The 21,604-nt window shown below is 45.4% G+C and overlaps 1 protein-coding gene across 1 annotated transcript in view; it reads right to left on the reverse strand.

Annotated features, from left to right (window-relative positions):
* The window catches only part of CACNG4 (calcium voltage-gated channel auxiliary subunit gamma 4), a 44,168-nt gene extending 30,276 nt beyond the window's left edge, over window positions 1-13,892 (reverse strand). The window contains exon 1 of the mRNA XM_021537340.3: window positions 13,589-13,892. Within this exon, the coding sequence (XP_021393015.1) occupies window positions 13,589-13,811 (223 nt within the window). The 5' untranslated portion in view covers window positions 13,812-13,892. The remainder of the gene's footprint in view (window positions 1-13,588) is intronic.
* Window positions 13,893-21,604: the final 7,712 nt, after the last annotated feature.

The raw sequence follows: 21,604 nt of genomic DNA on the forward strand, positions 1-21,604 counted from the left end.
TGGTCCTGTTCACCTTGGCATTTTGTAGCATCTTGATAAAACAATTAAGAAGAAAAAAAAATAAAAAGAGAGAAACCTCTGGAAGATCCAGAAACCTACTGGTTCTCAAGGAGAACCTCAAAATGGAGGTATCTCTCCCTGTCCCTCCTTTGCTTGGGTTTACTTCAGTATTTTTCCCCTGATCCTGGAAGTTACATTTCCAGGAGCAAGGAGCTGCCATTGTACTGGCACTGAGCTGCCAGGGCCCAGCAGTGGGGCTGGGGCTGCATCCCCTTGGCTTGCGGGGCAGCACAGAGTTGCTATTGAGTGTGTGTCCACATGGTAACAGCAGTGGTGCTCCAAGAATTTAATTTCCACGGTGCCCCTGGAATCCTCACTGCCTTGACATCTTCATTGTTCCACAGAGAAATAAAAAAAATTAAAATCCATGGGTAGGGTAAATGCAGTGCAAAATACAGAACACCATAGGACAGGGTAACCTAATGGTTAATTTAGAAAGGAACATATCATTAAAAACATATGAAGGTGGCTACATATTGATGCTGTATAAATATTTAAAGGAATGCCTCTCGTAAGGGCAGAGTTCCAAGCTACACCTAAAATAACGTGTGTGAAAGAAAATTAAAAGAATATTTCACCATTTGGACTTGTTTAATCTGCTTTGGAAAGGCTTTTTATGCCCAGCTACTGAACATTAGTATGGGAAAGGAAATCAGACAGAAATCTTTTCTGGTGTAATTCTACCAAAGTCAGCAGAGTTAAACTGAAGATGATTTTTCTGGCCTTTTAAATAGAGTGTAATTTTCTCCATGGGTAGTTATTAAATGCTATTGAGAGAGACTGCGGCTGCTGTTGGAAGGGCTTTCTGGAGAGGTCACTCTGTCCCATGTGAACAGCACCAGTGAAAAACCAGGAGCTTTGTAGGTTTTACAACTTGAGGAGTTCCTGGAGGCTCTAACTCCACCACACGTCACTGCCTGACCCAAAGCTAAGAGCACATATCTATTCTGAGTTGAGATATCCTGGCTTGACATCCACTCCTACATCACAAGAATTCTGCCTGTAGAAATTGCTTAAAATATTGGAGGGGGCATTGCAAAAGATATTTGTGTGGACATTTGGTCCATCTCTGTCAGAGAGGACATATTCCTTAAATACACTTTCTGAGGCTCAACTGCTCAGTCTTGACATTTTGGGGCTGTTGGGGTTTGGGTGCTTTTCACCAGCTCTCCTAAGCACTGGCTGAAGTGGCCATTCCCTGTCCTTGTTATTTGTTATTTGGGACCCAGATTCCTGCAGCCTCGTCTGCATCTGGACCTGTTTGAAGGGTGTTAAAATGCCCAAAAGGTACCTCCTGCGTGGACACAAGGCTGAATAAGTCCTAGACTAAAACGTTCCTGTTCTGGGGGGGATTGGGAAGATGTCAGGATCTCTCAGTAAGGCACATCAAGGATCTGGATCTCCCGTGGGTGGCTCTGTCCCTCACATGGAGTGCTGAGCCAGGTACCCAAAGTGTGGGGCTGGGCAGGATCCAAATGGGTTTTCCTCCTGCCTGCACAGCCAAGGACTCTGCCCTCTCGTGCAGAAATGAAGCTCAATCCTCAGGCAAAGCAGCAGCAAAATTTGGATCATAAATCAAGATAAATCTTGGTTTTAATGGGGGGCAGAACCCAGAGAATTATTTAGCCATTTTACAAAAAGCCTACCATCCTCTTGGGATGGAATGGGAACACATGAGTCCTCATAATTTATATATGTATTAACTTCCCACTGGTGAAATTAAAATGCAAAATAGTGTCTCTAAACAAAACTGTGAAGCTCTGTCTCTCGAGAGAGTTAAAAATGAAATGGGCAAAGCATCTCCCACAGGATCTATTCTTACCCTTGTAGGACTTTGGGCTGGATTGTAGGTATTTTCTTTCTCACAGCCACAATGCTGAGCTCCAAGAAAGGATTTGTCTGTGCAATACAGTGAAGCCCAGCAATAATTACCCATTGTACTCTGTGATGAGCCATCCCTTTGGTTCTTCAGTAACCCGTGCACCTGGACTTTAACTAAAACCAAATAATATGCACAGAAAACATTTTTATGTAAGAGGAGGTGAACATCACTAAAAATCAGAGAGCCTTTGTATGGCATGCCAAACTGCTGAAGCGAAAAAATGTCTTCAGTGAAAGGGCTCAGATGTGAGCATGTTTCAGTGCACAGCTCCAGGAAAAACTCTGATAATAAATGTGAGCTTGTTATCGTTGCTTTTCAGTGGGAAGTAAAGCCGGAAGCAGGGTCGTGCTGGCTAATTGAAGCTTACATTTCCATTCAAGCACTGCATTTTAATTATAAACTGGTGACACAAGTGTCACTTAGTTCCTACCCTGTCTTAAGTGTGCACACGTATAAAAAATATTTTCTGTTATTAATTTATTCTTGTGATCATATTCATTATCCTGCATTATGTCTACCAGGCACGTGTCTAATGACATGTTTGATACACGCTAATTCTTGTGCCTCTTTTAATACAGAGCTTACACAGACATTTTAGGCTGAGCACGGTGCCAGTTGGCCACCAAAACAGGTGCACATTAATGCTATAAAATCAGCATTAGGAACTGTGTACCCATATTCTGGCCAGCTGCAAGCACTTGCTCAGCCCTCCCAGGGAACAGCAGTCATGCCAGAAAATGGGATAACCTGTGGGAGTAGCTGCATCCAGTGCTGATGCCTGGAGATGCTGATGGTGAGGTCCTGCTGCCCAGGTCTGGCCCTGATCCTGGACCAGGGTCCAGCTCTGCCCTCTGAGCTGAGCATGCTGACTCTTTGTGTGGCCAAAGCCCAGGGTTAATGCTTAAAATTCAGGTGGAAAAATTCTGGCCTGTTTTTCCCTCCCTATGGGGTTTTTGTGCTGTGCCCAAAGAATGTCTCCAGCTAGAACACTACCATTCGTACACAGAAATTAAAATAAAATGAGCAAAAAGGTCACTGGGAAATGACTACCAAGAGACACCAAGTAAGTCATTAAAAACTCAGACCAGCAGCACAAGTGAAAACAAGGGAAATATCCCTAGAAAGCAAATGATGAAGGTAAACCTCTTTCAAAGGCATGGATTGAACAGGATCGCTGTGTTTTTTCCCCTCTTAATTTGCTACCAAACTATAAAGAGGATTCTGTTTTAATAAGCACAACCATAGCAGGGCACTGCAAATGAATTGTTCGAACAGCTGTAATTAGAAGTGGTGCTGTGAACATCATTCCTAAATGCTACATGGTTTATTTCAGGTCTTGCATCTTTAAGGATCCCAAAGCACCTCGGAACCGTCTGCGTTTGTCAGCGCTAAAGGCAAGGACAATAGCACAGCAAAACGTGCAGAGCAAAGGAGAAAAGCTTCCCATCCTCTGGAACAAACCACAGGGTGTTTAACCTCACAGTGAGCAGGTATTGGCAGAGTCTTGGAGAAATATCTTTTGAAACACCCAAGTAACTTAAAAATATGAAATTTGGCTGACAGTACAATGTAAGCTTAGACAGAGGTCGAAAGCCTCACCCTTTGTAAAGTCTGCTCACTGTCTTGGAGCATCTTTTGTCCACAGACAAAAATGTATTTTCACAGCGGGCAGAGCTGGGGGGGAGTGGAGCAGCTCTGATCCAAACACAAGGTGGGAACATCCAAGCAGCTCTGAGCATAAGCCAAGAAACTCAGCTCCTTGCTACGTTCATTGGCTTGGGTTCAGTGTGTGCAGAGGGGCTTTTGGACTGGGGCTGTCTGTGTCCTACTGCTCCATCTGGAAGGGGTCAGTCTGTCTGCAAAGAACACTCTGGTGACCCCCAAATCACTGTCATGGCAAATAACTGAGCCCCTGATGGCTGGCAGAAGGATGAGGGTAAGGACCCAACTCGTTTGGGTTAGCAACTCAGTTGTAAGGAACATTTCCAATCTGTTACTGAGCTCCCAGATTTATTAGTTGGTGTTTTATCATGTTTAGGAGATGCTTGATACTGACATTTTCTAACAGTTCCTCTAATAAAACCAGTTGAAATAGTCCTGAGCTCCAGCTGTACAAAATAACCTGTCTTCAGCCAGGTGTACATCAGGTGGCAGAATGGAAACAGGGGATGTTAAATCTGGGAGGAAGCAGAGTCTGGGGCTCTCCCTCTGCAATGGAAATCAAATTCCTTAAGTTTTGGTAGTTCACAGCTGCCTGCAAATCACCTTCCCACACTCAGCAGAGCCATATCTGGAGTTTAACAATCCATTTTGGGCTATTGGCTTCACTGGCTCCAGTAACAGGCTCTGTTCAGTGAATTTGAGGGATTCAACCCTGTTCACAATCCCCGTGGATGAAAATGTGATGTGACAATGCAACTTGCTGTTTCATCATCTGGCTAAAACCAATCCAGCACACAAAGAAACCAAGTCTAGCGAATTTTGCATTAAAATATATGCATTATGTAAAGGAGCATTGCTATGGCTTACTTGAATTTAGAATATCCACTGGACAAAGATGATTAAAGCCCACTACTGCCATTAGTGAGTCATGCACGGAGGAGTATCGCAAACTTTCATATCTGGGTACCTTTGAAAGCTCAGCCTAAATAGTCACAAGGTCTTCCAGCATTGAGAGTTCATTATTTCATTTGCTTGCAGGCAGTTGAATGCTGGGGGCTGAGCTCTAAAAAGCCCCAACAGCATGACAATTCTTCCAACAAAATCATCCAGTGCCTTGCTCTCAGCTATCACTGATAGCCAGCAAGCTGTGAGATAGGTGTGCACAGCTCTGATGGGTATTTGCTATAAGTTACAGTCTAGATTTGATTACATTTAGGCAATGTTCCTCTGGCAAGATCCTATTTCAAGTCATAATTGCGACATGCCATGGTTCCTTTTTAATGCCTTGCAGCACCAAGAGATAAACTGTGCCTCTGGGATGCAAGGAAGACAATAACAACCCCAGCGTTATTGAAAGCTATATATTTGGACAGGAGAAGACATCCAGTCATCCATATTCCACACAAAACTGCATCATTTAAAAAGCATAAATGGGAGACAACTGATCTGAAACCCTGGTAGAGAATTGGCAGTGACTTAAAATGGTTATTAACTTAATCTGAAAAAAAAAGCTCTGGCAGCTAAACAAGGGTGCTAATTCCTGCCTGAGCTGGGTCCCTCTCCCACTCGAGCAGGGGATGCTCAGTGCTGCTGAATATCTCAGAAACATTTGGCATTATCAAGCTAACAGGACTGGCTAAGTGAGAAACATTCAAAGGGCACAACTAAGTGGCACAATTCCAAAACAGCAATTAAAAGGCGGAATGCTTGAAAAAGAACAATAAAAGAGGTTAATTTGTATCAGGGCTTGGCAATTGGTACAGGAAATACTGTAATTCCATAACGTGCTCTCCTGTCACCCATCTCTTCATACCATGACTGTGTGTTTATAATCTATCATTCCTTCATGGATTACATTTGACAAGAAATGACTCAATTCTATTGAAGAAGAATTTACAGGGCTGTTTGTCAAGTAGGCAGAAGCCTGGATAAACCTGGGAAACAAGTAAAACAGGTAGGGAAAAATAGACCCCAGACTATACCTTTGGACAAGTAAGTGATTACATGTTTTTCATTGGCAGGATGGCAGAGAGATGAACAAGAGTTAAGAAGAGAAATTAAAAAAAAATCTTGATTTTCTACCTAGGGCAGTATCTACTTACTTTCTAGAGAAGGACTCATGCACTGTCATCGAAGAGCTAATTTCAAAGGTGTCTCTGTAGCAGAAGGAAGGTTATAACATTTTAGCAAGGGGAGGAAAAAAGAGAAAGAGAACAAAGATGTTGAGATGACAGGATGGCCCGGGAAGGAGGAGAAAGAGGGGCTGGACTATCTGCCAGGCTAAATCAAGAACTGCTCCAACACTTCCACTGCGTTTGACTCCCAGCATGCAACAACTGGCAAAAGTGCCCCCAGGTCTGAAGGGAAATCTAGCTAGGTCTGTCTAGGCTGGGCTATCCATCCTGCAGGCAGCTTGCCTGGAGGCTTGCTATTTTGAGATAGTAGAGAGCCACTTGTCATTAATATTATGATAAATCCACTATAGAGAAAACTTCAAATGTTGCTGTGGTCCACAGTACTTCTGTGTGCCCTGCAAAAAAGAAAGACCCCACTAAAAAACTCCAACTGAAAAAAAAAAAAAAAACCAAAACCAGCTGAAGCTCAGGACAGAGCCACCTTCCATGTTAAAATGTTGAATATAAAATGAGCTGATGTACTTTGGGAGTGGAGACAAATAACTAAAGGAAAGAGTTATCTGGGAGTAGAAGAGGGAGGGCAAAATATATTGCAATTTAACTGATCAAAAGCCACTGAAAAAGTGAGAGGCTTCAGAACAAGGCAGAAAAAACCAAGAAGTCCTGCCCAGCACTGGTGCTGTCTGCTGCAAATACCCTTTTGTTCTGAAGTCATAAGTGTGTATCAACCTCTCAGACATATGGGCAGTTGTGCATTTATCCTCTTTATTTTACTACTCCTGTGCATCCTGCCTTGCCATCTGTTGGGAAGAATTTGGATGTGGAACCATAAGTCTGAGACATAATAAATACCAGTAAACAGAAATCTAAAATGAAGATAAGCACCAAGTAATGTTTGGAAGCAGGACCAGTTTTGCAGTTTGATAGTTTGATTTATTTCCTGAGATGAGTTTTGGCTCACAAAAGAAGGACCAGCAGGAAAAGGTCCAATTGAAGGGACAAATCTGCGATCCCTTCTCTTATATTGGCTTCATATTGGCATAATTCCACCGCCTTCCTAGAAAGCAGTTAACTTTACGTAGGTGGAGAATCAGACTTAATCCTGTCCCTCAAGGAAGACATGCTTAAACACCAAATATTGCATGTATAAAACATAAGTTGCAAGCAGAATGCTTCAAACCCAGTTAAAGCCCTGTTCCTGCATCTTCCCCGAGCTGGGCAGCCCTCTCGCCGTGTCCCAGTTTCTCCACATCTTCATTTCCATTTTATTATTAGAATGAGAGGGAAGTGGGTGGAAAGGAAGCACAGTTATCCCTCCTAGTCAGGGGCAGGAAGATAAAGCAACTGGCCCCAGATCGAGCAGGAAACCTACCAAAGCCCAGAGTCACAAGCCCATCCTCCTCCTCCTCCTCCTTCCTCTCCATTTTCAGTTTGGATACAGAAATTCTACAGAAATTGCTGCTCTTTAGCACATAAACCACAGAGACACCAACTAAATATCTGGGAGCTGAGAGGTGTTAATAACAGACTTCAGATTACACTCAGTACCTAAGTACTCCTACCTCCTCAAAGGAATTAGAGATGAGATGAAAGCACTTGCTTCTCTTCCTAATATTTGTTCTTTTTTTGCTCTGTTGCTGCAAAAATACACAAGACTTCAGGATGGAGACATCAGGTACACTCCCCTTCCCCTGAGTTCTTTACGAGGTGTTTTGTACCTGACAAGACTGACTGAAGCTACAGGTGGGGCAGCACGACCTGAGCAGAGGTGACACTGTGTGACCCAGCAAATGGGACAGGGTGTACTGGAGGAATAATCACTGTGTTGAAATTTCACAGGAGCAAAAAAAATCCTTTGCTGTATTGACTTGTTTTACCAGTTTACACTGGCGAGGGTCAGTAGAGCTGCCAGAAGGGAGGGCAAGCCTTGGCAGTATCTAAAAAGAGCAATAAAAGCCCATAAAGGTAACAGCTGCTGGACAAAGCCCAAAGACTCCATTACATCATTGCAAAGGTCCCCACAAACCCCAAAATGAGTTACTATGGCTCTGACAGATCCTACCACAAATGCCATCTGTCAAGTCCTCAGAACATGCAGTGTAACTATATACAGAATAAAACAGTAACTGCAGCACAACACAACCACGAGGATCCTATTTGTACAACCCAACGCCTCCTTGACTCTTCACAAAACATTTCTGAAACCTCCCCAGAACAATCCTGAAACCCAGGTGAGATTAATATCCTCCACATTGCATCCTGCACAGTAGAAAAGAGCTTTACAGCTGGGTTACAAATGTGCTTTCATTGGTCTGCAGCCGTGGGGGAGCATCACTAATGCACACAGAGTCTTTGGGATCTACATTTTGCACTGGGATATCTGACATGCTGAGAGCCATGGGGAAAAAACCAAAACCTTCGTGTAGCCTGATAGCTCCCTACTGGCTACAGAGTAGATCGAGTTCAAAAAAGCAAATTAATTCATTAAAGTGACATATATTCAGTCAATTAGCTTCAGATCCTTGTTTCATAGGGCAGGGAAGAATGGATGTTTTGTGACATCAATAAGATCATTTGAGAGCCTCTGTATAAATGTTCAAAGAAGTGCATTGAGGAGACACATGCTTTTTTTTTTTTTTTTCATTTGAGAATAGATAATACCTTAACCCATCTTCTGCTGGCAGATCCTCCAGCACCAAATTTCTCAGTATTTTTAAGTATTTTATACAATGGACAATATTTCAAAGGGATTGAACTCTGTGTCCATAAATGCAGCTCCAAATTCAGAAACTCTAACAAACTGAATGCTCCTGGAAAAAAAAAAAAAAAAGACCTAAAACCAACGTTAAAAAAATCCCTCCATCAGTTGCCAGCAAAACTGCTCTGCTTCAGCCAGGGTTGCAAAGCTGACACTGGAGTGCTAAGAATTGCTCTTAAAAACAGTGAGTAAAGCACATGGACCTTCTCAAGAGCATGTGTTTTACCAAGGCAACGGAGATGGTATGAGCAGGATGTATGGAATGAAAGAGTACAAACATGGTCTGCATCTCAGCAGAGTCCTTCACTGATGGGTTTATGTTTGTGTTGAAAGATTCATGGGTGAAAGTTCACTCTTCAGGAGTGCAATAATAGGTATATATTGTCCTAGAAACAGACTACAGCATCACAAAATAAGTTTTGCAGAGCAAAACTACATTTGGGTATTCTCCATTTGCAACCACTTCTCTTTCACAGTGTGAGCACAGGCTCATGTGCCTGCACAGATTGAAAAGAGCAACCACCTTTATTGTGCCTGTGGACACAACCCCCAAGGCAGGTCATGTCTGATCTTAGAGGGATTTAACATTTGCTCTACACCAAATAACACTTTGGCCACAGCACTGGAAGAAAAAGTCTGCATTGTATTCAGTTGATTACAAACAGTGGTGGTGCTGGAGCTTCATAGCTGTGCTTGGAGAATACTAAGGAATATTCATTCTTTTCAGATGAGCCATGAATTTGCAGTATTGATGGACAGCAGCCTGCCTTTATTTGCTTGCCTCAAACATTGGTATAAGCATTTTTATTTTGTTTTCAGGAGTATCCATGGAAGCGGCGCATGCGGGTGCCGCAGTTCCTGTGTTTGTGTGCATTCATCCAAGCTGGAAGACTTGCAAATAATTGTGCAAATGTGTGTTTGTGCAAGTTTTCAAATCCATAAATGATTTACTCCATCCTTCCTCCCCATTATAAATGTTCCAGCCACGCAGCCAGGAAGGACACGTGGGCCCACGTGAATTAAGTAGCCAATTGCACCACTTGAAAAGTAAATGGCAAACAGGGAATACTAAAAGCAGTAGACACAATGGGTTCAAAGAGATTCATGTGCTGAAGTGTTTAATAAAATACTCTTTGAATAAATTTAAATTACAAGTACATTACTTGATTTCCTATCTTGATGTCACAGAGCCTGCAGAGCGCTCTATTGTGAGCTGTCCTATTAACTTCAGCACGATTGTTCACCAAGATAAGCAGTTTCAGTGGATAAAGTGGTGTTTTTAACATTGTTTTTTTCCTAGGCAAATATTTTAATCAGATCCTCCTCATGAGTGAGACCGTGTGAGGCTTAGGAAGCTGTGCTGCACATTTCCCATAGGAACAGGAGCTGCTGGGAAACCAGAGTGGTTCCATCTCCCTTCCTGGGCTTAGGCTGACCACAGAATGGTTACTGAGAGGACACAGCATCTGCGGGGTTTGCAGGACCCAGGGACCCAGAGCTTGTGACAGCCACCACAGCTCAGGGGTGGACATGGGCCAGAAGAGCAGGCACCCGAAATGGGTCTGCTTTGCTCCTCCTGTGACGCTGTGGGCTGGGTGCAGGTCTCAGGGGGGCTGGGTGCAGGTCTCAGGGGAGCTGGGTGCAGGTCTCAGGGGAGCTGGGTGCAGGTCCCAGGGTGACTGGCTGCATGGGGGCTCCACCAGAAACTCCCTACTCCAGTGGCATTTTAACTTCAGCCGCCAAGGCTGCAGCTATTGTGGTTGTCTTGGGTTCAGAAAACCAAACCCCAGCTTTGCCAGGGCCATCCTCTGAGGCTCAGCCACTTCTGTTCCTCACATCCACACCAGGAATTATTTCACTTTGCCACTGAAGGCAATTACCTTGGATAAAACTTTTAAAAATCCACACAAAAACAGCACAATTATTTAAAATCCACTCAATGAACCTCCTACCTCCACCTTTGACAAACACACTAAAAGAACAAAATTGGGATTAGACAGGCAAGAGTTTGAGTGATGGATCATTAATGCTGCCTCTTGAGTGACTAAGCTCCATAGTAGTATCAACTACTAGAACTGAAACATGATTTCATCCCTGCAGCTCCCAACAAAGATAATGTGCTTGATCCCTAAGCTGTATCACTGCAATTACGATGCCAATTTGTTGTAAAATATTGTTTCAAAGAAAAACAGGAAAACATTGGGGAGCACCTGATAATTGAATTATGAGGTTATCCTTTTACATCCTGTTTTAGCAATTTTGTTTGAAATCTTGGAACTGGGGCTACAGAAGAGGTGATTGCTCATAATCCAGCATACAGGTTGTTTAATTGATAGAGCTGAGAAACATTTTACTGGGAAATTTCAATTGACCTGAAATTTGCTCAGCAAAATGCTTTATGTATGTCAAAAGCAATTTCAGAGGCTGTTAAAGGCATTTTCAGCTTCTGCACATTTGTGTCTCAGATTTGTCTTTTTGACATAAGAGTGAAATGGCAATAAAGACCATTAAAATAAATTAAAGAGGTTTTAACAATTATTTCTACAAAACACCAGAAGATTTCTAAAAATAGGTTTGAAGCCAGACCATTTAAACACATATAAAAATACATAACTGAAGCTATTTTCTTGCTATGTATCTCCTCAGAATTGCAATATTACCTTTAGATTACTAAAAGACTCAGCCACTTCAAATGAGCGAGGCTCTGAAATGGTCAAGGGAGTGTTGTTTTAAATCAGCTTCTAGAAATGGTTTTATTATTTTATAAAACAAAGGAATGGTTCCATTTGAAATCCAAGTCCCATGGCATGGTTTAAAACATGAATAATTTACTGTATCTATAGATTTTATCTTACAAAACAGAACATACTGAAAAAGGAGGAGAGAATGTAGTCTTTGCTCCTCAGCTCTGTGAACAGATGACAGCTTTCTCAAATTGGGCATTCTTAGCACATATTTGACAACTTTAAAAATTGTAACTTTATAATTTGATTATGAGCATTTGAATTTTGAGCAGAACAGCTCCCTTGCTGTCGGATTGATGCGTCCCATGAAAAGCCTTTTTATCCCCCGAACTGGTGGGGGTTTGAGCTTCACTGGCACACAGCTCCTGGGTGCAACCGTTCAAAATCCCCTGGTGAGTGCCAGGAGGGCACCGGCGCTGCCCAGCGACGCTGCCAGGCTGGAGCTCGGCTGTGGTGCCAGGAGCTGCCTCAGCACCGCCCGTGCCCCACGGCTCCCCTGACTGCTGCTCTCCTAAAGAAAGTTCTGACTTAAGCCCAGGTGAAATTAAGGCAGAAATCCCACCAGTTTCAGTCGAAGCCGCGCTTCACTCTTATGAATGGTGCTACTGGGAGACCACAGAGAAATCCTGACATTGGGAAGCTCAGGGATTTTTCCCAGAGGTGACAGGTCCAGCCTAGCTGGACAAGCTCAGCAACTCCTGCAAGATACAAACAAACTTATTTTCCATGAAAAACGGAGGCTGAAGACACTTAGAACAAGCTCAGTGAAGATCACAAGAGTCAGTTCAAGTGGAGGATGCTCAGCACCTCTCAAGCAAACTCAGGAGCTCTCAGATGCAAGCTCTCATTTTCCAGGTGCCATAAAAGCCCATGCTGAGTGTTAGACTTCCTTTAAGAGTCATAAAGCCAAGCATTGCTATTACCCATAAACCTTCACATTTCGATAATTCTTTCTCTTTAGCATCTAAAAATATTTCCTTTTCCTACAGCTCTTCTATGTATGCCTGCTATTCCTAGGTAGCAAATCCGGTATTTTAAGGGGAAAATCATGTTACACTGTAGCCTTAAATCATTAGCTAGAGGAGAAGATGAGAGCAGACGTGAGAATGAGGTGTTTTCTACCACGCCACAGCCCGTTCTGGGCAGAAAAAAAACCATCTAAACACAGCTGCGACTCTGAACCGGAGCTGGGCTCGTCTGGGCTGAGCCGTGTGTCAGCTGGAATAAAGCACAAAGCCGGCTTTGCAAAGTTCCCGTGCTGATGGAATGAGGTGCGCAGCAGCCCGCCCGCCAAGCGCATCCCCGTGGGAGCAGGGCTCCGGTGCCCCATCCCCCGAGGCACAGAGCGGCTCGGCACAAGCCAGCAGCGCTCCTGTGCCCTGCCTTTCCCCCACGCTCCGCTCCAGCAGCACGGAGGCTCCGCTGGCCGCTCTCAGAGGATGGACCAGCAGGTGAGGGGCTCCAGGGCCACCGTGGCCACAGCCCCCGCTGCCAGCGCATGTCGCTCCTTTCGCAGGGATGTGCCCCGGAGCTCTCGGCTGACAGATGTGCTTTCCCATCTGGGCTTTGCGACCCGCTCTGCCAAACGCTCGCAACACCCATGTGCTTCTTTGTCCCCGCAGTTACCGCCGCGCCTTCTCCACAACTCCATTTTCAGAGCGGGAGCCACATGTTCGGCCTCTGCGGGGAGCGGGGTCCTGCTGCCCAGCTCAGCCGCTACAACACCCATCTTTTTATTGTTCCCATCCTTCAGCCCGACCCTCGGGCTGTATCGAGGAACCCCGACTCCACGCCGAAGCACCTGAGCGGTGGCAACACCCCCTCCACCCGAGCCCCCGGTGTCTCTGTGCGAGGGCAGACTGGGAGGAACTGGAGTTCCCGCTGTCCTGCCCGAGAGCTGTGGCTGAGCTCCAAAGCTGCTAAAGCCGAAGTCCCGGGGGGAGGGGGGACAGGGGAGACCCAGCCCGAAGCCTGCAGGGCTCAGGTGCGCCCCAAAGCCCCCAAAGCCCCGAGCCCACCAGGAGCCCCCCAAAGCCCCGAATCCCCGGCGATGGTCGCGGAGCGAGGTCGCCCCCCTGGGCAGCGCTCCCCTGGGCAGCGCTCCGCATCCCGCCGCCGGTTCCCATGGCAATGTCGGAGATGCCGGTTGCCACGGTAACGCCATCCTCCTCCTCGGCCGTGTCCGAGGCAGCGGCGCGGCTCCGGCCCCGGCTCCGGCGGGGCTCAGCCCGGCGGCTCCGGCTCCAGCGGCTGCCGGGCTCTGCCCGGGCGCTGCCCGGCGGCTCCGGGAGCGCAGCCGGGTCCCCCCGGGGAAGTGGCTTCCCCCCGCCCCGGCCAGCACCGGTACCTTCGAGGCAGCAGATCCTCCAGAGCCCCGAGTGCGTGAGATCGCCCCGCGCCCGCCGCGGCGGCCCCTGCGCCTCGTCCGTGGTGATGTTGGTGCCGTTGCAGATGTGGGCGCTGGAGTAGAGCCAGTAGTCGGTGCCGATGGCGATGGCCATGAGGCTGAAGGCGGCGAAGGCGCCCACCGTGGTCAGCAGCATCTGGACGCCACGGTCACACCACACCATGGTGCTTCATAGTCCCCGCACGGGCGCGGGGGGCCGCACGACAGCGCCCGGCAGCCGCCGCGCCCGCGGGAGGCTCCGAGTCACGGGGCGGGGGGCGGGCCGGGCGGGGGGAGCCGTGCCGCCGCCGCGGGGCCGGGCTCCGCCGCCGGCCGCGCCCCCGCGCACCGCCCCGGCCGCGCAGCCACCGGCCGGGCCGGACGGAGGGGCGGCCCGGCCGCGGGCACCGGCCCACGGAGCCTCCCGACCCCCGACGTGCCGCCGCCCCGCCGGGACAGCCTGGCCCCGGTGCCCGGGGCGCGCCCGCCGAGCGTCGCTCCGCTCCTTCGGTCTGAGCGGGCTCCGCCGCGGCGGGCGTGTTCCATCCCGGGAAGTGCTCGAGGCCGGTTGGACGGGGCTCGGAGCTGCCTGTCTAACGGAACGAGATGGGCTTTAAGGTCCTTTCCAACCCAAACCGTTCTGCCATTCTGTGAAATTCACAGGTGTGAGTGTGAACCAGGTGGGCTCTCCACCCTGCAGCACGCCAGGATCTGTCTGGAGAGCGGGGAGGTCCCACCCACTATAGAGGTGCAAAGCTCTGCACCTCCACTGCTCTTTCTTGGGTGGTTTCTGCACACACCTTCCTTCTGCTGCATGGGCTGCCCTGGAAATCACCGTGGAAACGGTGCCAAACACAGTGGGGACGAGGCTTTGAAATTCCAAGAAGATGCCCACATTGCCAGGGCCATCAAGGGGGTTTAGCCATGATTTCCTCCTGCAGCCTCACTCTGCAATGAATTACCCAAGGAGGTTGTAGGCAAGTGTTTGGGTTGCTGGTTTGCTCCTGTTTGGAAGGGTGTGGAGACAAGCCAGCACCTGAAAATATTTTCCCTTGGAAAACCAAGGGGAGAAATATCTACACCATTTTTGTCGCACTATCCTGTCTTCCACCCCTCACTCCCATCACCGCGAGCTGACAAGTCGGTCCTGCCTCCACCTCATGCAAGTGACAAGCCAGATGAATGGGAAGGCTTCCTGATCAGCTAATGCATTTGTGTGGAGGGAACGTGGCAGCACACCAGTTTTATGTATATGAATTAGGGAGTGGGAGGACAAGAGCTACAAACCTCGAGAAATACAGTGCTCTTGCTGAGCAGTGCGTGGATGGCTGCAGGTGCTTGTGTGACTCCAATGCTCAGCATACCAACGCAGAGAGGCTTTTCAGCTGCTTGTCCATTAAAACAAAACAAAACAAAACAAAACAAAACAAAACAAAACAAAACAAAACAAAACAAAACCCCAAAAAACTGTGAGAACAAAAAGCAGATACAAATTAAAAGCTGGTCTTTATTTTGCAGAGACCTCGGCAAATTGCTCAGACATAAGCCTATAAACATAGAACAGCTCCAAAGTCAGATGCTTGGTTTAAAAATGTAAATTATGCTTTTCATTTCAGTTGTGGTTTGTAGGTGTATCAGTGCCTTTGCAAAAATCACCTTCTAAATTAATGTCTCCATTAGAGATGGAAGAATGAAATCAGGTAAACTCAAAAGCAGAGTGATAAATCGTTCTGAAAAACCGGATTGAGCATTTAAGTTTAATGAGGTTCAACAAACTTCTCATTTGAAATATATGTTTGTACCTCTGGGCTTTGGGGGTTTGGACAGAGTGGGGAAATGAGATACTGAAACAGCAGCAGAGAAGCTATTTCCATAGCTTTTTAAACCTATTGAGCCTTAATTAATATTATTTATTTGTGTTACGGTATTGCTGGGAGAGATGCTTATGGCTGGAGCAGAGGCAGGGGGAGGGCTGGGTGGGCTGGACCCAGAGCAGGGCTTCCACATGGCACTGAGACATCCTCCTTGAGCACTCCCAGTCCACATGCCACAGCACACAGGGAGGGTGGTGGCTGTCCTGCTGGGTTCTCGGCAGCCTCCACCAGCAGAAAGGGGACACACAGCACCAGGGTTTCCACGGGCTCAGAGCCACCAGCCCTGCAGCAACGCTCCTATTGACTGCGCAAGGTAACAGCACATTAACAGCCTTTATTAATAAAATATCTTGCTCCTCTTCCTCCCCCTCCTATTTTTGCAAAGAAGACATCTGTTTCTGTTTCTCCTGCCCTGAGAGAAATAACTCGGGCTCCTGAAGGGTTACAGAGCAGCATCCAAGGCAGGCAATCATTTTCTGCCCAAGCTATCTTCTTTAGTTTAAAAATGTTCTCTATTCTTTTGAAATGCATGAAGTAGATTGTGGGAGAGCTAATATTATATTCCACTACAGAAAGCTGGTGGAGTATTTTACATTGATGTCTGGCTCTAGTGATTTTCTAAGGATTTTGAATTCATTAAATCCAACCATTGAACAATCTCCATTCGTGGCGGAAGGAAGGCAAAAGTGCTTACGCTCTTCAACAGCAGAAAAGCGTGTAGTCTTTTCTTATACACGAAATCTCTCTGACCCACTGCATGCTGCACAGGTTGCCCACCGTGTCACCTTTGATTTACAGGCTTTGCTTATGGTACAGCCTTACAAAACTGCCACTGAATGTAGCAGCAGAGAGCCTTGGCAGGGTGTTTTGCACTGCAGTAGCCTCCTCCATCCTCAATCAGAATTAAGATCCAATTGTTCCAAGCTCAGACCAGAGGCAGAAGCTCAGGACAATGAGAAGAGAAAGCCCCACAGGGTCTCCCTGTAATTCAGCACAACAACGTGCAAGGACAAGAGTCCAAACCCAGAAATAATTTTTACCCTGGAGAAACAGAATCTTGAAACAGAATTGTTTTGATTCCTTGACGTTGATGTTCAAAGCTTTAAATGAAATCTTGTGCCTGATCATTTTATTTCTGAACTGAATAACAGTTACTTTGGAGACAAAACTTTGGCTTTAACCGAATTCAGTGAGAGCTGTCACTAATAAAATCCTGCCCCAGAGACACCACTGATATCAGAAGAAAACTGCAAGATGTTACCATTTAGCATTACTGCTGCTAAGTGTCAAACATATTGAGTTTAACAGATTAGGCTTTCTTCAATTTTTTTTTTTTTTAATCTATCATCTAGAAAAATAACACTAACATTTCACTGAAAGAAACTTTTGGAAATTGCTCAAGAAGAACTCGAGAGAGTTCTTTCTCAGAATGAAAATAATTACTTCAATTAAATAGGGCTTTTGATGTAGATACAGTCTAACTACCATCAAAGCCTGGAATAGATATTTCATCCTCCCTTGTTTTTTCTTAGCTTTTAGCTCTGTGCCTGTGAGAATGAATTTTAGCATCTAGGAATGTCCTAAAACTGTAAGAACATCTGTATCATTGGTGATTGTCATCTTCCATAGGTTTTGGTGTCTTTCCTATCTAATTTGATGCTGATACTGGGGGAAAAAAATCCTTAATAACCTCCTTCAGATTATGCTGTGTATGGAGAACTGGATGTTTCATCCATTTTGTACAGTGTTGGATAATCTCCTTTTATCCCCAGGGCAGCAGTGGGATTTGATTAAACCACCAGCTCAGCAGCAGAGTTTCACATCTCCAGCCTGAGCACGGGACCTTGGAAGACCCTGGGATGTGGCAGAGGGTGTCAGTGGGTCACAGGGATGTGTAAGAAGGAGTACTACTAAAATTGTTCCTGCAACTGTATTTTCATGCACTTTGGATCAGATGTTGCAGATTATTGTGATATCTACTGAACTACCTTGGGGGATCTTTGCAGGGCTGGATCCAAATGATCAATCTCATAAATTCTCATGTATGCAGTGAAACAAAGGTTGAATTGACTCATATTTAGGGACGACACAGAACCTGACCCACAGAACCAGCTGTTCCTTCTATCATAATTCATCATAAATTGCAAGGACATTGTGCCTTTCACCTCTGTGCAGAGGCTGGCAGACAAGTCACCATCACATTTCAGAGTGTTCAGTCTAGGAAAGGTGAACTTGAATTTAGTTTGAGGCATTATAAGGCTGAATTTCTTTTTTAGTCCTTTCAAATAGCATCTGGAGTGAGGGCAAAGAGTTTCAGATTGTCCTTCAGAGCTGAACAAATGGTCATCTTAAAGGAAAAATATTGTCATTCCTTGCCACTTTAGGGACAACAGCTTGGCCTAGATTCTATTATTCCTTTTAATATATTAAATATTCTTTGGCTTAGTCATGGGAAGCAAAGCAACACAACTGCTTTCTAATAAATAAAATGTGCTCAGAAGAAACTCTGAAGCTTTCCAGATAACTGCATTTTGAGTTTGCCAGGAAGCCAGATGCTGCTATTGGAAAAGTAGCTGCTATGGTTTGTCATCCGAGCCTAGAAATTGATACTCAAGAATGATGTGATGAGACAGACTCGATGACAGCACTGCTCTTTCTATAAATAATCTGAAGAAAACTTTTTTCATTAAAAAAAAAAAGAAATGTTTTTTTGTTAGAGACTTGCACAGCAAACCAGAAAATTAAAAAGGATAGGCATGCTGTGTTTGAATAGGGCCAACAAAAGAACATGATATATGCAATTTATAGAAGAATATATAGCAGCTCTCACACATTTTACACTACATAAGCTCTATTTTTCCCAAAATACCAATAGTTATGAAACTCATTATCTTTTTGACAATGGAAAAATGGAATATTATTCCTTTACTGCCTTGATCATGTCAAATGTTAAAGCAAATTATGAATGCTTGTCCTTCAAACACTCAGCCCTCCTGGTAAGATATTTAACATCAATACCATTCACATCCAGCTACAGAATGAACTAATATTGCACACATCTCACAGACCTTAAGTTCACTGTGCCTGTTGCCTGCCATTGCAATTCCATGTCTCAAGTCCTACCTCTTGTCCCTGTCCTAAGCATGGGGAAATTCATTGCAGTGCCAAATGGCACATTAAAAATTATGTGGAGAAGGAGTTAAATCCATGAGCAGGAGTTATTTATGAGTTTAAAGTGCTAAAAAGGGAGTGGGAGAAAGAGCAATTGGTTAATAGGAGTCTTGATTTTCATCATACTTCAAAAACTTTGATGAGACATTATGGGAGTTTCTAGCAGAAGAAACCTGCTGAGAGGCCAGTGAAAAAAATCAATCTTTTCAATGTTGGAGAAACAGATGTGCTGGGTGAGGGTTCACCCAGACAAGGCACTGCTGGAACGAGCTGTGTTCATTCTCAGGGCAACATCCAGAAGGAAATACAAATTCTCCTTGGGAATACAGTACAGTGATGGGGAGAGTGGAGAAAGGGAAAAAAAAAGTGTGTGAGATTCTTTCATTCCACCCATTATGTGCCACCTCTAAGGAATAATTCTGCACCTGTTTGTGCTGTACAAACACACCCAGAGCTACTCCACACATCCCTAGATGAACTGCAGCCAGACTGGGAGGTGGGATGTCCCATTCCCAGTGGGCTGGGAGTGGGATGTCCTGGTGATGGATGGGAGTGGGATGTCCTGGTGATGGATGGTGTGTCCAAGGGCTCTCCCTGAGCCCACAGTGCTCAACCTGCCAGCACTCCTGGGCACCAGCTCCTGATCTCCCCACCAACAAAGCAACATTAGTCTCTTTAATGGCCTTTAGAAAATAAAAATATAAATCCTCTTTGGAGCAAATGCTCCTTGTCAGACCCAAGGGGGAAGATGCGTAGAGCGGCGTGGCTGGAATTACAGGAGGGTAAAAAATGAGGCAATCTGGTGGAGAGCTCATTGCCTCTGAAGCTCTGCATCACCCACAGCCCCAGAGAGGGCAGGAGAATCACCCCTGGCCAGAGAAAGGGAAATTACTGCACTTAGGTTGCTTTTAAACCTGAAAAAAAGGAACTTCAATGGGAACGTGTTAGGAGGTGGATTGAGTGAAACAGGTTTTTAGGATAAGTCTTAAATACTTAAATCAATCATGATAACTTGCTGCACTGAATTTATCTCCTAAGCTGCCTAAAGTAAATTCCTCAGATCTGTCTGAATAATTTGGAGCTGATAATGCAGCATTTGAGTAGGAAGGATGTTGGCCACTGAAAGGATTTTCTCATTAGAATTTCAGCCGATTATTCACCAGAGAAATGGTCTTTCAGGAGCATATTCCAGCAGCTCCCTTGAAGAAGTTTTATAAACACTCAGCCTGCTTAAAAAATGCAATTAGAAGGTGAAATTACAGCTAGTCATTACTTCTGAGAGGTCAGGGATAGAACAAGCAGCCACAAGTGGGTTTATCTACTCTTCCCTGTGCTCTGGCTTTTTTATTCTACACAAGACCAGGAAATCCTTTTGGATCATCTGGAGCTGCAGCCTCTGAGCACAAGTTATCAGAAACATGCCCTTGATCAGATGCTTGTAACAGGGGGCTGAAGAGCTGTTTTTCCATAGAATCACACTTAGGAGATGGATGTTGAACTTTAGTCAGAGCTTTGCTGGGAGGCTCCTAGCTGGACTGAGCTTACCTAAAGAGAGAGGCTTTAAGCTTGTCCCTGACAAGAATTTCTCATTCCATTGCTCTTCTCCACTTTCAATGCAATTATTTTTCCAGACAGAGAAATCAGTGTGTGAGGGGAGGTGGGAGTTGAGAAACAGGGGAACTCAAGGGGAAGTTTTGCCAAGAGGAAGAACAGAACTTTAAACCCAATCCCAATTCATGGGTTAATTTAGGTGGAATAAATGCTGGAAGAATCCTTTCACCTCTTTCTCATTTAGCAACTGTACATGGAGTAGCAGAAACACCTTTCCACAGACCATTATGTGCCAGAAGCAGTGAGAAGAAGAGAAAGAAAAGCTGTAGCAATAATTACAAAACACGGTGTTTTAAGTGAGCTGTAAGTACATCCAGCAGAATTCCAGGAAGCCTTGCTGTCCACATTGCCCTGGAACGGTAATTTGTGCTCTCACTTCTTAAAGCCACACCAGTGTCTCCATGAAGTATTTTGTTTGGGCTGAGTAAATGGTAAATGGTGTATTTATTGATTTTTATCTCTCTTCACACCTCAAATGCTGCCTGTCTGCTCAGAGCCAGGTCACAGCACACTTACTCAGCAAACACCTCCTCCATGGCTGAGCCGTAAACTCTCTGGGACAGCATTTAATCAGCATAAGGTCCCAGGGGTTTCCTCTCCTCCCCTTCTTTTTCCAAGAAGACTCAATGTTGCCCCTGATGTTTTTTGGAGGAAAAGCTGGTAGGACCAGTAACACTTTACATCCTGTTAATGCCATGTGTGAAAATGGTTTAAACTTGGCACAGTTTAAGCTGAAGTTTCTGTACTCAGTGATTAAGTACATCCCTCTGGTAGCACCTATATGTTGTGTTTAAATTCTTCCCTCATGGTGGTGTGGATTTTTTTTTGGGAGTGGGAGAAGAGCTCTACAATAGACATTTATCAGTAGACTGTAAATGCAGAAAATTAGGTAAGAGGGCTTTTGTTACAGCAGACAATATATGAACCAAATCAAAAGCAACACCAAAGAAAAACCTCTTAAAAATGTCAAAAATAATAAAATTCAGAAGCACCTTGAACCAACATGATCTTCTCTGTTCCTCAACAAGCTCTTCTCAGAAAAATAATTAGAATAATTAGGAAGAGATTAGGAGATGCTGGTGGAGCTTCATAGCCCTTCAGGGATGCTGGTGCTGAGCTGGCTGAGCTCCAGTGCCACCAGCATTGCTGCTGGGATGGATGGGGTGTGCAGGGCTGGGAGAGCCCAGCCCAGCACCTCCCTCATCCCAGGGGAAGCACGGATTTGTCACCAGCTGGAAGTGCAAGGGTAGCTGCACCGAGGGAAATTTAGGTCGGATATTAGGAGAAAGTTTTTTGCAGAAGGAGTGATAAAGTTCTGGAA

This window comes from Lonchura striata, chromosome 19, assembly GCF_046129695.1.
Source record: "Lonchura striata isolate bLonStr1 chromosome 19, bLonStr1.mat, whole genome shotgun sequence".
NCBI lineage: Eukaryota > Metazoa > Chordata > Aves > Passeriformes > Estrildidae > Lonchura > Lonchura striata.